The following is a 15,738-nucleotide window of genomic DNA, read 5'->3' as shown; positions in this document are numbered from 1 at the left end:
CTAAATTCTGGAAGGGAAGTTTGAGGGCAGGTTGTAGAAGACAGAGTCATGAAGCTCTTTAAAAAAAAATTAGAGGGCTGGCCCGGTGGCTCAGGTGGTTGGAGCTCCATGCTCGTAACGCCGAAGGCTGCCGGTTGGGCCAGTGGGCTCTCAACCACAAGGTTGCCAGTTCAATTCCTCAACTCCCACAAGGGATGGTGGGCAGCGCCCCCTGCAACTAAGATTGAACACGGCACCTTGAGCTGAGCTGCCGCTGAGCTCCTGGATGGCTCAGTTGGTTGGAGCGCATCCTCTCAACCACAAGGTTGCCAGTTCAATTCCCACATGGGATGGTGGGCTATGTCCCCTGCAACTAATGATTGAAAAATGGCAACTGGAGTTGGAGCTGATGGACCCTGGAGAAACACACTGTCCCCCCATATTCCCCAATAACATTAAAAAAAAATGAGAATACATAACTTTAACAAAAACAAGAACATCAATTCCTCTTCTTTAGTGAAAAAAAATTGCAGCCATTATGGTATTTAGAGATGATTATCTCCCTGCTCTGTCTTACCTGCTAGGCACTCAATATTTATTGCTAAAGAATAAACCTGAAAGATTTTCCTCCTTGTGTTTATTCCATGTTTGTTTTAGGAAACCTCATAGGCATTTGCCCATTATTTATTAGTGCATCTGTCTCCCACTGTAGTTAAGACCTGATTTATATTTCATATTAGCACTTTGGGTCTTATCTTAGAGTAATGGCAGGAAGGTAATTGACCATTGAGTGGCACGTTGGTGAAGAGACAGGCAGGAAAGAGAGCTGGTTGTGGGAAAGGTTAAAACTGAATTGTTCAGCTTATTTGGATGCATAAGGAAAAGCATTGTAGCAATGATTGAACAGCATGGGACTCAGGAAAAAAACCCAGGGAAACAAGAATATACAAGACTTAATTGATACAGCGCTTACTGAAACCTACAGTGAGAGACGCAACCATTCTTTTCTCAGCTTGAGGTGGTTTCTAATACCTTCGAAGGTGCCCCAAGAAACCCCAGGTCCAATCAGCACTAACTTTGTCATGATTGCTTTAATGTTATCAGTTAAGGTATGGAATTTAATAACCTTGGGAACCATCCCAAGGAAGCAGAACTGAACCTTCCCTAATTGGAGAAAGAAAGGACTTGGAAATGAATAGTCTCCAATTACCCATTTATAAATCCAGAGCCAAATGTTTCTGAAAAATTAACAGTGGGAGGGATGAGAGAAATAGCAGCTTTAATATTGAGATTCATACCTGGGGAGCCACAAATACTTTGTAACTCATTTGTAAAACTCACCCAATGCTTGGCACATTGAACATTCTCAAAAAACTTTGGGCTATGCAAGGTCGGTTCTTTGAAAAACCCTGAGGCCGTTCACCAGTGGGACTGAGTTCCCTGGGAACAGATGGCAGGAGAATTCTGTTGCAGGGGCACGGGATACATTTTTGATTAACCAGCTTGAACTGGAGCTGCGTTGTGGTCCGGTAAGAATGAGCAATTTGCTTGTGAAGGTATTTGTATGTACTTTTACTGCTATTGATTTTCCATCTTAGATATCAGTACCCTGGAGAGCTCTCTGCTTCATTATAGGACCCTTTAAACTTGGTAAACACTTTCAACACTTCTCCAACTTTTCTACCGAAGAACCCCAGAGGCAAGTAAGAGCAAACACCTATTCTGAGGTTCTGGGGCAGAACCCACGGTGAACACATACATTTTTGAAGTCTCTTTTAGATACGTTTATATGAATTTTGCGTTCTATTCCATAGTAGACCAGTGATTACCTTAATATAAAACCAAGTGTGAAATTACCTACCATCTAGTAACATGCATGCTGCAGTGAGGTCCACGGTAGCTTTGCATTCATTTTCCATGACCTACCGCAGTCTGAGAAACAAGGATTATGTTAAATTATGGAAAAGAGGAAAAAGCGACCCCGCTGTAGTGGATAGATATGTGATGGGACGGCCTGTAGCCCCTTCTGCTGAATTTCGGTCTTGTCAGGGAGGTGGCCAGTGAGTGGGCACTGTGTTGCCTCGTGGACCTCTTGCTAAGCTTCCCTGCCTCAGGCTGCCACACTGTGGAAGTGACAGCCTCACCGGAGGCCCTCGGAGGTTATTTCAGCATCTCTGTCTCCAACCTGGGGCAGGCTTTCCCTGCAGACTTTATTATTCTGTTTTCACATAACACCTGCCCCTGCCAAGACCTATGGGCCAGGGCAGAAAGCAGCCAGATGGACAGCCTGTGTCTGAGGATTAGAAAGTACCAACCTTGTACACCAAACCTGCCGTTTGGAACCCTCCCTGTCCATTTGTCCCCTGTGTACCACATTACCACATGCTTCCAACCTCCCTGGACTCAAGCCCTTGTCTTCTTGTCTCAGCAGTGTTTGCCATATTCTTTCTCCTTAATTATTCCTCTTTCTGTCCTAGCCTTTTACCACAGATGCCTGAATATAGGACCTTAGGACACCTTGACACACTCCATGACTCTCCAGTAGAGGCTATTTAATGCCCAAAGGCCTTCTCTGAGAGAGAGAGAGAGAGAGAGAGAGAGAGAGAGAGAGAGAGAGAGAGAGAGAGAGAGAATATGACCATGTAGGTTTACGTACAAGGGCTTGTTGTGTGCTCTTAGTGCACAGAATTGGGGGTGGGGTGGGGGTGGCAGTTCATTCCTTATTCCCAGACCTCGTGAAGTCTGACGTGAGACAAGACAGAGCACGACTCGACTAGAGGTGGATGAATTCTTAGCTGTCATACAGTGGTTTCAGCAGTGGTGGAGATCTGGTTAATCAGCAAAATTTGTCTGAGTAAAGTGGCCCCTGAGCTTGATATTCAAAAAGAAACGTTAGTGTTTCTCACTGTGGAGATGAGTCTACCAACTTGAGATGGGAAAGGCTGACCAGCATCATGGCTCCAGGATCGTGAGTCTCTGAAATATCCAGGGTCCCTTGCTCTTTGTGTATATCCCCTTTCTGTGTTCCGAGAGCAAGCTAAAAAGAGCTGGTAAGACTGAGGAGGATGGTACCTGATCACACGCTGTGTGCCAGGCCCTGTGCGAGGCAGCTTTCACGCGTCCTGCACAGTCGAGGGAAGCAGGTCTGTCTGCAACTGAATCCTGAAGAGCTGAGTAACCTGTCAAGATGACATCAGCCAAAAGTGGCACAGCGGTACCTCTCCTCTCCCACCCACAACTCTCTGACCCGCACCCTTGGGTTCGTTTCTTCTAGGTGCACTATATTTATTCATTTATTTAATTTGTGGAGTGTCTGGGTGTCCCCATTCACATGGTCCACAGCCATGGCTGTTGCATAATGACAGAATCATGCTCGTGGGCACCAAAGGAGTTTGTTCTCTGGATCCCTTTGGTCTGGGAAAAGCTCCGAGTTTTATAGTAATTTTAATGGCATTAAAAGTGAAGCACGGGTACAAAAGATGGACTTTTATGAGCTACAACACTTTTAAGTATACCGTTCTCCTGGAGTATTTTATTTTTATTGTGCTTTTTATGTCCTCTTATTCTCCTAGATTATAGAACTGGCTCTTATGTATTTTAAGAAATTCTCTCTCCTTTGTTCATAAATGTCTTGTGAATAATTTCTGTCAATTACAATGAAATACAGCCTAAGTACCTTTACTGTTGCAACATTTTAATAAATCCTGGCCATTTTCATGATGAAGAAGGTTCAGACTTCTCCGAGGGTGGTGCCTGGTCCCTCTACTGAGAACTGAGGCGACTCTCAGGACCTCTTGGTGCCGCCCCCCATCAGCACAAGGCACTGTGTAAATTCCCATCAGTGGTGGGGCCATATACACACTCATAAAACCCTTCACAGAAGGAACCACAAGGGTTACCTGGTCCATGTGGGGTGTTGGTTCTTTAGTCACAGAGAGACGTAAGTTCGCTCGGCATTGATATTGCCTTGAAAAGAAACTTTGACTTTTGTATGCATTAGAAAAGCAATATAAGCTTATTCAGATATCCAGCAATCTGGCTTTGAGTTCGGATAGTGCAATGTTTTCTTCACAATAAGAAGTTTTTCTGAGATCCTATGAGTGACATGATTCTTGGAGGAGGTGACAGAAGCCATCAGTATGATGATGCTTGGCACTGTAGCCATCACCTTTATCCCCCTTATAAGCCATTTTCGTGACTGGCCAGTGGCTCTGAGTATCAGCTTTGGTGTGAGACTTGCCTAGATTGAAATCCAGACTTACCAGCTGTGTGACCACAGACAAATTACTTAACATCTCTGTGTCAATTTCCTCATTGGTGAATTAATAATAAACTGATCAGTTTCCTCATTGGTAAATGAGAATAATAGTGCATTATTCTGTAGGTTGATGGATGTCACTGTCTCCCTGGTCAGCCCCCTAATTAAATGACGCATTATGTAATAAAATGCTCCCTGCTTCCCTTTCTTTCCACTGCTCTTCTTTTTCATCCTCTCGCCCATCCCACCTGTAAAGGGAAATCAGTTTCTTGGTGAAAACGTAGAGTGAGGCTCCTTGTCTTCACCATCCCAGAGCAGCTGGGGAACAGGAGGAGATGTGAGAAGATAGCTTTGAGACACAGGGATTGGCTGTCCAAGGTAATAAAATGTTGTGGCCTATGATTTTATGGACCATATTCCCACAGCTCCTTTAGTAAACCTATCTTAATGCATTCTTTTCTAATGATCAGGACGTTCAAATTAGCCCTGTTGGACTTACCAGTGTTTGCTTATCATGTCTTGTGTTGGGCACGTGAGCAGAGGGACAAGGCTCTTCCTAGCCTCTGCCTTTAGTTCCGGCCAGGCATGGGGCATCTTTACCTCGTATCTCAGAGACAAATGCCAGAATCTCACAGGGCTGGACACTTGCTCTTGCCCCCAGTGATGGGCATGACGTGTCATGGTTTCCCTGCTGCAGGCAAGATTCTCCAGGAAGGGAAGGAGACTCTGATACTGCTGGACTAGTCAGTGACAAATAGCACTGGTGTTGGCCTGGCGGCATGGGGAGTGTGAATTACTTCACAGGGTTATTGCAGGAGGAGCTCCAGGAGAGGGAGGACAAACAGGAGAAGCTGAGGGCCCTGGTATGTGAGTGGCAGGAGCGGGGGTGGGGGCGGGGCTAGGGCTTCTTTTCAAGAGGAAAGGGAAAGGACATCTTTGGAAGTGGACAAACCTGGTTTTGAATACTGGCTTCTTAGCTGTGTGGTGTCAGGGAGTCACTTTGCCATTTCAAATCTGTTTTCTCGTCTTTAACTTGCTTTTTCACGTAGTGTATCACAAACATCTACCTATGTTGGTATATACAGACCTGCTTCCACCTTTACAATAGCTGCATAATGTGTCCTAAATGGACGTCTCGTAATTCAAGGAACCATTTCCCTATAGACGGTCTTGTGGGCTGAACGTTGTGTTGAAGCCTAACCCGCACTGTGGCTGTATTTGGAGAGGAGGCCTCTCAGGAAGTAACTGAGGATAAATGAGATCACAAGAGTGGGGCCTGATCTGATAGGATAGGTGTCCTTATAAGAAGAGACATCAGAGAGTGAGTGTGCTCCCAAGTGCACCTAGAAAAGGCCCTGTGAGGACACAGCAAGAAATGGCCATCCGAAAGCCAGAAGGAGAGCTCTGGTTAGAAACGGACCATGTTGGCATCCTGAGCTCAGACTTCCAGCCTCCAGAACTGTGAGAAAATAAATTCCTGTTGTTGAAGCCCCCTGGTCTGCGGTGTTTTGTTATGGCAACCTGAGCAGACTAATAGAGATGGACATTCAAGTTGTTTACAATTTTCCCTCTTTATGACCATTAAAGTGCACATTTTTGCCTAATGCATTCACTTGCTGGGTCATAAGATGTTTCTTTTCCCCTTCTTTCCTTTTATTATTAAAATTTTTATATCTATCGAAGCGTTGAAGGAATAATATCATAAACTCCCACACACCCATCCAACTGTGTTTAACAGTTGTTATCATTTAAAAGCATGGTTGAAAAATTGCCCTCAGAAAGAGGCTGTTAATAGTTGATACCTCTCCTCCCCCTTCCCCCCCCCCCCACACACACACTAGTAATGTGAGAGAGAGAATCTTTTTAGTTTTAACACAAAAAGAAAAGAATCCTCAGGCCCTTGGCTGGAAGGGAAAGAAAAGGTCTCTTCCCAGGGTGGGTATTATTGGTCAGATGCATTATTTTTATCCTCTGCCCCTTTGTACTTGTCTCTCCCATGTCCCTGTCCATGCCCCCACTCCTTGGGCACACATGTTCTGCGTCATTTCACTGTCTGTCCGATTTAGACGCATGGCCAATTGGCACCTTTGTTCGGCCTTAGAGAACCTGGGCAGCCCCTTGATTTGAAAGCTGAGAATGGTGCCAGAGGCTTTCCACACTCCCATTCTCTGGTTCCAGCAAAATCCCATGGGTGGAATCTCCTGTTTTGTATTTTGTGAGGCTCTGCCGTAGGCCCCTCTGGAGAGAAGGAAGGAAGCAAGATGTATGCATGGGTTACCATGGGGACAGACAAGCTGTAATACGTGTTTGGGATTTTAGCCTGACAGGGTTTTAGCAGTTTGGGGTAATTTCATTGTCAATCATCCATTAAGTCACCGGTAGTGAGTCATGGGGAGTGACTCTTTACTTCAGATGAACCTCTCGGATGAGGATGATTCGGGCAGAGAGCACTCTTAAAAGCAATAAGGAGACAACAAACAGTCTTTAATTTGTGAGCTTTTTGCAAACTGAATGGCCTTTGGTCCAAGGAAGTTTCCAGGAGTCACCAGAGTGGCCCGCCAGTGGGCATGGCTGTTTTAGACCAGGTCTTTGCTTATCAGTCTCACCAGGTACGTTTGCTGCCTCCCGGAATCCTGTGCAGCATAATGTCCCCAGGTAGAGGGAGCATGGAGGTTTCTCAGAGGAGCAAATGGAGCTCTAAGAGTTGCCTGCTGGGTTGACTACCCTGAACCTGCCTCTCATTTGGAGTGTGAGGGGTGCAGCACAGCTCTTCTTATCAAAGTGCCACGTGCCGCATACAATGTGTGGAAAGGGTTCTCTCTTTCTACCCCGTTCCACCAATTTCAGCATGGGAGGGTGTGCCAAGGACCACCAGGTTCTACCATGGTGCTTGTCACTGTGGAAGTTGGGGGCCACGTGCTTTTTAAGGCCTTCCATGATGATACTGCCGCTCTCTCCAGTCTTCTCACACGCCATCCCTGGTCAGCCTGATGAAATGCCGCAGTTCCCCAAACTTGCTATGATTTCTCTTATGCCTGGAAAGGGAGCTTTTTATCTGGACTGTTCTTCTTCATCCTGTTATGTGGGTTAAACCCACTTTTGCATAGATGTCAGTCTCTCCAGGAAGTTGTACTTGACCCCTGGGTGGGTGGTGGGTGTGGTACGTCCCCTGTCTCCCATACAGAACTTACCCTCCCATTGCATTGCCTGTCTCTTCTGTTGAGCTGTGAGCTCCTGGAGGTCGGGAACGACTTCTTGTTCACTCTAGAGGTGCCGGCCTCCAGCATGCAAAAACAGGCCTGCACAGAGTAGGTGCTCTGCAAATATTAATGGAATAAACACAGGCATGTGTCACTTCTCCAGGTGACTGTCACGGACCCTTTGGGTAACCCAAAAAATGGAACATCCTCTCCTCTCAGCATCTTTGAGGTGGTACCCCACTCTGCAGTTACAGCTCTTAGGACTCTGCCTGTGAGCTTATAGGATGTTCCCAAGGACAGCAAAAAGGCACGATTCAGGATTTTTAAATCAATGTAGCTAATTAAAAAATAACTCAAACTGAAAACAAGTTCAGAAACAATTAAGATAATTAAAATATCACTACCTTAATTGAGATCAAGCAGTGAGCTTAAAATACAAAATTAATTTTAAAAACTTACATGTAACCTGTAATTAATTGGCTTTTGAATTCAGTGTTTTTCAGCCCAACAAATCTCTCTTTAAGTGAATCATCCTTGTTTTATTCTTTGAAAAAAGTTTTTGTAAAATTATTTAAAAATTAATTGGACATGTTTCATGGGCCAGTTGGCACTTGATTGGTTTGTGTGCATTGGCAGGAAAGATGGAAGTAAGCTCCTGTGGGTATCTGCCGTGTGCTAGGCACATTATCCAATGTAAGTCCATGTAAGAGGTAGAGGGGACACAGGACTTAGATGTCTTAAGGGGATCGCTGCATCTTTTCACCAAGCATGTGCCCGGAGATAAAAATTTGGACCACAGTGTCCAGTAATCATTATCACCTTGACAAGGAAGCTTCTAACCCTGGTCTGGGCTTTATACTGACATTGGGTTCTCTCTCTGTCCTTTTCTCCTCACCTGCACAGTCTCCCCATACCTTATTAAAGGGCCTCTCAACTGCCACTTATTATTCTGGTGTTTTATCATTCCCATTAGAAATCCGAGCCAAGCAGCCCTGTCCAAAACAGGGGCTGGGTGCCTTTCAGATGTGAGCCTTGGGCTACTAGGAAAAGTGTAATTCAGAGGCCTTGTTAAATTGTAATGACACAATTTCTTTACCATCTATATCCCCTTTTAATTCCAGTGTTGCTGTTTTTCAAAAACAAGATGCGTCCTGGTGATTAAATAAACGCTGACAGCTTGATTTGTTACTGTTTTGTTGTTCTGTGTAGTTCATTTAAATAATTCGCATCCATGTTTGAAGTATGCAGTTCCCAGTAATTAATTTTTAGCCGCCTTGATTTCTATATGCAAATTGTTAAGGAAGTATCTGTATGGAGTTAAATAACTGATGGTTTTTATTTAGTAGTGTTTGGGGTTGGAGTTCTTTGTTTTGTTCTAAAATGTTAGCTTCAAGCATTGGAGGAGGGGTGATCTGTGGTATTAGCCCAATGGTAGGGTGACAGATGATGGCAAGGTTGAAATAAGGAAATTGACCAGACCACTGGTCAGTTGACTCATTTCAGGGGTTGCTGTATTCAGAGGGAGTAGGCAGAGGGCGCACTTGCCAAGGGCCGGGCACCCCACCTTCTGGGGGAGCACTGAGGCTGTGTGTGTGGCAGGTTGGGGCGGTCCTGTGTGGCCCAGCCTAGGCAGTACCAGGCCCCCTGGCTGCTCCTTACTTACCCCCCGTAAGACTAACTCTGCCCAGAAGGCTTCTCAGGTACATGGTACATCTGAGCTCTATACTTGGTGTGAGGTTGGGTCCATGATCAACTTTTTAAAGGATGTGCTGGGTGACTCTCAAGCTGCTGGCTTGTGGAGGTAAGGAATTTGGTTCTGCAGTCAACCCCCCAGGTGTTCAATGACCGCGCCTCTCAGGGACTTCTTTTTTAGAATTTTATTTGTAGAATGGGCACATTAATAGCAGCTACCTCCTTGGTGGCTGTGAGACTTGAATATGGTGATCTAATTAGAAGGCTTAGTTTACTGCCTGCATGTCAAAAGCACTGGGTAAGTGTTAGCGATTGTTCATGTTATTATGAAGGCTTAGTCTTCACTCTGGGAACAAAATACAGACACAGAAAAAATTAACAAGCACCTAAGAGGTGTGTTCTAAGCACTTGCATTTACCAGGTCTTTTCTAATTACAAATATTAACTCAATTCATCCTCCGACAACCAAAAGCAATCAATAGTAGGTAATGTTATTACCCCATTTAACAGAAGGGGCAACCGAGGTACAGAAAGGTTGGTAAGCAGCGGAGCCAGCATTCAAACTCAAGCACTGCACCGAGTTCGTGCTCTTCCTACAGAGCTCGGCTGGCTTACCTGCTTTGAGATCACACTGTCCACTGAGGCCATCCGGGTCGCAATGTGGGCATTGCATGTTTGTAAAGTTGACCACAGAGGGAAAGTGTAGCTCGCATTTGGCCATAATGCTTGTCATGTCGTACGGCTGATTTTGACACCCTAGGCCAGCCTGTTAGTCTTCATGTCTGAGCTCCACTCCAGTGAAAATCCCAAGGGTTCTGTGGCACTTGGCACCTCTCAGGGAAATGCCTCTCCGCTGGTACCTGTGGCCGGAGTAGCCAGCAGTCTGGTCCCAAGTTTCTTGAGATCCAGAAGTGTCTTCCTTCATTTTGTGGTGGCTGGAAGTGTGAGAGGGAGCAGCAAAGAACCGGCATGGCCATCATGAGTGGGCAACGGGTAATCAGCCTCCATTGTTGGCTCACTTCTGGCTAAGTCTTAGAAAGCAAATCAAAGTTGGTTGGACTGCCACCTGGCGTGGGATGGGGCCCAGGGCACAAGGAGATCACTGGCCTGAGACACACCAGCCTCTTGGCTTCTCGTGTGGATGTCCCCGGGACCAAGAGACTTCCATCTGGGACCAGGAAGTTCCTGGTGTAAATTTCTGGAAGGCCCAGCCTCAGAGGACTCTGAGGGCAGACACAGGCCCCCCTGCGTCCCTCTCCAAGAGGCAGACCTCAACTGAAGAGCTCAGAGTGAACACTCTGTCCCTGGGGCTCGAATCAGCTTCTTTCATCTTGCAGCCCGTTTCTTTCTGCTCAGCTGCAGCAGGCAGACACATCCCTTGGGGAGTAGGTTCTGCCAGAGGACTCCCCTGTGGGACATGGACCAGGGCTGAGGTCTTGTTGTTGACCTGACTGGCCTAAGAATGTACCTGGTTTCTGTTTATAGTGGCTGAGCTGCTGTCGCGGAGGAAGCCACCCTGAGGTGTTCATGCAGCAGAGATGCCTTTGGATGTTTGTGTTTAGGTTCCTTGCAACCTTCCCGGCAGCCATTTGAAGAAAATGGTGCTGAGATTCTGGGTCTGGGTGAGCTAAGAGGAGTGATGACTTCCTCTAAGTGTGGGGGGGTCATGAGGGTTGAGGGGCGAATGGTGGAGGGGATGATGGCATTTCTCATAGCAGTTTTGCTGTCCCTGCTCCGGATGCTGATTGGTTTAACCTAATGCTTGCCTGGGGAGGACAGGAAAGCATCACCTCCCTGGCTGTGGAGAACACTTATGAAAGATCTACCACCTAATATGCTTCAGGCCTCAGAGCAGGGAGATGGCACAATTGCTTTTATTTTGCAGAGAATCCCCTGTGGCCACTTCTGTGCCATCATGAGCGTGGCCATTTCAGCATGTGGACTGCTGATGAGCCCAGGGCCTGCTGCTCTGCCTGTTCTCGGAAATGTTGCAATATATGTACTGCTCTCCTTAGAGACCCTTTCTCAAATGATGTGGTTGAATCAGCTCCCCCCCCACCTCATTTATTCCCACGTACAAAGCACATTGACTAGTCTGATGGAATATCTTATGATTGCTCAGACATGCCTCCTCCATCGATGTGTGCTGGCCGCCCTGCCTGGAGTGTCTTTCCTCTCTTTGCTTTTCAAAATCGTGCCCATCCTTCAAGATCCAATTCACATATTAATGCTTCATTAATCCTTGCCCCAGAAATTGATCTCTGTTTTTTTCTCCGGCTCTGTTATCACTTTATATGCCCGTCATGGCCCTTATCTAATTCTGCCTCGCACAATAAATATTTATGGGTACGCTTTCTTCACTCCCTGTTGTATTGTCACTTTGTGTGGCACAAAACTGTCTTGCACATCTAGAAGTTCTTCATAAAACTTAAAAGAGGCTTCTTTATGCACCTCGTCCCCCTGAAGCCAAAAAAAAAAACCTCTGCCCTCAAGGACTTTTTATATTCTAGGGAATGAGTAAAATTAGACATGGAAGGAGTCATAAAAAGCAATAGCAGACAAATAACCAAAGAGGGAAAAGTAACTCTTGGTCCTTGGAGCAGGAGAGATTCTAGAGGGTTTTAAAAGTGATTCCTGCCCCAGATGAAGAGGCTGAAACTCCCCATGGCACAAAGCAATTGCTCTCCTGCTAAAGAAAACGTGCAGTAGACACAGAAGTACCGGGTTTGGGTTTTCACTGCAATCTCCACCAGCCTAAGAAAAGAGCCGAGTACAAGCACATAGTCTGTTTATTTCCCACTCGTCTATTTGAGTAGAAATAAAAATGAAATTTTCCCTGGAGGTCCTAACTGCCCTGTTCTTGTTATTTTCGCCTTAGCCCTGGACCCATCCAAAGACCCGTGCCTGAAGGTGAAATGCAGCCCTCACAAAGTGTGCGTGACCCAGGACTACCAGACTGCTCTGTGTGTCAGCCGCAAGCACCTGCTCCCCAGGTAAGGCAGGGGGCTGGGAGGTGCTCTCCAACTGGTGGGACCAGGGTTACCCCATCTCTGACTGGGGACAGCAGGCAGAGGGAGAGCCAATGTTTGTGTGGCTGTTTTTTATGCTGTTTGGTGCCTGCACGCCTGCTGTGGTTCTCAAACACAGATTTGCAAAGAATGTCAATATCTTTCCTTTCTTTAAACAACTTGATTTGCCTCTGAGCCCTCAGCTAAGCAGAGGATCAGAAAATCCTTTCGCGGTCATTACTGGCACTGTCCTCCCCACCCCACCAATGACCCCAGGATCAAGGAAGCACGTAGCTGAAAAAACAGAGGCTGAACCTTTAGTCTCCTGGTTGCCACCGCCATCCTTCCTGTGGTGATCCTTGAGGGCCCGTGAGGCCCAGGGCCTGTCTGCTTCCAGGCCCCTGTAGGTGGTGGGCACCTGTGCCAGGCTGGGTGCCCTGGTTTGGAGTCCTGCCGCCTCAGGATTACCATAGCACTGTTCCTTCTGAGAACTTGTCTTGCTCTTTCCTCAGGGGGCAGCACCTGATACCCCCTCCTCCCCCGCCCAGGGGAGGTCTCCACGTTTCTTCAGGTTCCTTACAACCTTTGCCTCTTACCCTCCACCCACTCCTAGCATCATTCCCCAGTGGGCTTAGGCTTTTGCAAAGGACAGAATGAGCCTTTGAGTTCAGGCTACTTCTGCCTTCGGTTCTGTAAAAGTGCTCAAAGCAAGAAAGCAGACACATAAATACAAAAAGCAGCCTTTCTTTAACAACAGGGTTGGATGAGGCAGAGGAGGGACAAAGGCATGTATTCTGCCCCCAACTTGTATTGCCAGGACAACAGAGAGGCGTGGCCACGGGGATGGGAGTCAGCACCCCGGTTCTGGATGGGGCAGCTTGCTGTGCCATTCATCTGCACTGCACCGTCACCTTAGGACAAGAAAGTGCCTTTCTGAAACGCGCTTCCCACTGAGTCTGCCTCCCTGTAACTTTTGCTGCTTAGTTTCAGTTTGGCCCTCGAACCAGAAAGAATGTGTCCTGTCCCATCACTTATTTCTTGAAGGCTCAGTAATGCTGGTTCCTTTGGCTGCTGCTCTTGGGATATTTTAATTACCACCTGTCCCGTCAGTGGTTTCCTTTGAGCAGAACCTCTGCCTCCTCTGCCTCTACAAACATGATATCCACAACAACAGACCTAGCTTCCATGCTCACCTAAAAATAGTCATCCTTTGTCTCTGTAAAACCAAGATGGGAGTTATTATAATCCGCTTTGCTCTTCCCCTAGACAGGAGTGTTCTCCCTGGAGGTAAAGAAAGATCTCACCCCCAAAACCCTAGCGTAACCCAGGCATCGGGCTCAGCACCCATGCCCTTGAATTCTTCCAGCCATTCTGTCAAGTTGGTATTTATTTTTGTCTCCACTCTAAAAAATGAGAGAACAGGAGCAGAGAGAGGCATTAGTAGTTTGCGTGTATATCTAGCAAATAGCAGTCATTAATTCAAGCCCAGGACCATCCAGCTCCAGAGCTTATGTTTGCCTCACTACCGTGTGTTGACATCTTCATTTGACCTGTCTCGTCTATCCATTCATTCGTTGTCACTCAACAAAAATGGCATTAGTACCTACTGTGTGTCAGGTTTATGTTAAGCACTGAGGCTAGAGAGGTAAGCAAGAGACCTTATTCCCACCCTCAAGGAAAATCAAGTTCACTACAGAGTGGGATATAAAAAAATAACTTTTTTCTATTAGAAATTCCTTTTAGGGCATACATAATGTGAGGAAAGTATCTTAGATTCTCCTGCCACACTTAATTTCTTCCTTCTCTGTAGGAGGGAAGATATGGACTCTTTTGCTGCAAATACCCAAATACCCTTTGGAGTGTTGCTCTGGGTCGTTCAGCCATCTGGTTCACTCTCTCTCTCTCTCTCTCTCTCTCTCTCTCTCTCGCTCTCGCTCTCGCTCTCGCTCTCTCTTGCCCTTGCTCTCAATGTGGAGAGTCCATTCCCGGTTTCCTCCTAGAATATAGCCCTTTCTGTAAGTGCCAGATAAGAGATTTTCAGTTTTAAGCTCAGATCTGTTTGAAACAGAGGCAGCAAATTTACTGGTTCTCAGACAGGTCCAGGTGTAAATGGTATTTTTCTGGGCATACCATGTTTCTGTGTTGGAAGTACTAACACCTTATTGCTTGTGTTGAGAATATAATCCTCATCTCCCACATCTCCTGGTGACCACAAAATTGCAGTGGCTAAAAGCATGGATTTGGGAATGAGACCAATTAGGACTCCATTCCAAGGCTGGCTATTTCCCAGCTATGTGAAATTGGCAAATTACTTTGCCTTTCTGAATCTGTGCTTCTTCATCTGTAGAATGGGTTTAATGAAAGTATTTGCCCCATTCCTCTTTTCTATTTGCTGGAATATATCCTCTAGTAATTCTTGCAGAAAGGGTTTATGGGTAGTAAATTTTACTAACCCTTGCATCGGGTATTTGTGTATATGTTTGTGTGAGAGTTCAATAAGATAATATGTGTAAAGTGCACAGTCTAGTGTCACATAATGACAGCTATCTTCCAATTCCTAAAACAGGTATGATAATAGTTATTATTGTCTGATTCATTCTGGAAAGGCAGCCAGAAAGCCCCAAAGTTGCATGCTCCTGAAAAAAAGAACTCCGTCCAGTTACGCTGCCCATTCCCAGTGTGATCCTTCCTACTCTTGCTGTTCCTGCCTAAGGAAGCCTGTGAGGTTTAAATTGAGGGTGACAGTGTTATTTCTGCGGCCCCTTCTGTGATTCACAGCATTTAAGGTCTAAGAAGATGACTGCATTTCTGATAACAGTGTCCGTTGGTTCATTGGAAAAACAGCCCAAAGACTAGGCTGATTAGGAGGCATGCCACTCCCTTCTTAGGATTTGGGGGTGGCCTGAACCGGGGAGGCCCTGCAATAGTGTGGGCTGCAGTTGTGGGGTCCAGTTTCCCTCCTGTCTCAGAGCCTGAATTACTCAGCCCATCATATCAGCCAAGTGCATGCTTCTTTTAGGGTATTGGACACCTTCCCAGATGAAACATCTGCCCGTTCACATTATACTTCAGGGGTCCCCTCTGACCAGGGAGACCCTGTTGACAACTCTATATATTCATCAATCAGGAAAGTAATCTTTTTCTCTGTGAAACATCTGTAGGCAATTCCATGAGCCAATCTGGCCTCTGCAGCAGCTCAAGAGGCAAATCCTGCCTACCAGACGGTCAGGAGTGCACACACATGGAGAGGCGGCTGGGTCAGCCTTGGGCTGATTATGAGGCTGCAGACATAGGCTGTCTTTACAAGCAGATTGCGACAGAAGGACAGTGAGAGCATTTCATTAGCTTTCCTTGCTTGTGGAGGCTGAGTGAGTGGACCAGCTAGTGGTTTGATACACACATCTCTGACTGCAGAATTCAGTGCAAGCAATTTTGGTGGTGGTCGGGGAGGGGGGGGGCAAGAGGGGCAACCAGCCCTTCCTCCGCGGGAATTCTTTATCTTTATTAGGGTTGTGTTTGGATTTGGGTTTGTATTCTGTTTCTTCTAGAGGCTTCAGCTAAACTCACATTTCCTTTGGAAATTCTTTGTTTCATCTCTTCC

At 46.3% G+C, this 15,738-nt stretch overlaps 1 protein-coding gene across 1 annotated transcript in view; it reads left to right on the top strand.

The window, feature by feature from the left end:
• SPOCK1 (SPARC (osteonectin), cwcv and kazal like domains proteoglycan 1) overlaps positions 1 to 15,738 on the top strand; it is a 472,354-nt gene that overhangs the window by 309,219 nt on the left and 147,397 nt on the right. The window contains exon 4 of the mRNA XM_081035612.1: positions 12,008 to 12,122. Within this exon, the coding sequence (XP_080891738.1) occupies positions 12,008 to 12,122 (115 nt within the window). The remainder of the gene's footprint in view (positions 1 to 12,007; positions 12,123 to 15,738) is intronic.

This window comes from Rhinolophus hipposideros (assembly GCF_964194185.1).
Source record: "Rhinolophus hipposideros genome assembly, chromosome: 23".
Lineage (NCBI taxonomy): Eukaryota > Metazoa > Chordata > Mammalia > Chiroptera > Rhinolophidae > Rhinolophus > Rhinolophus hipposideros.
The sequence above is the reverse complement of the archived record's forward strand: the minus strand, read 5'-3'. Positions and strand labels throughout refer to the sequence as shown.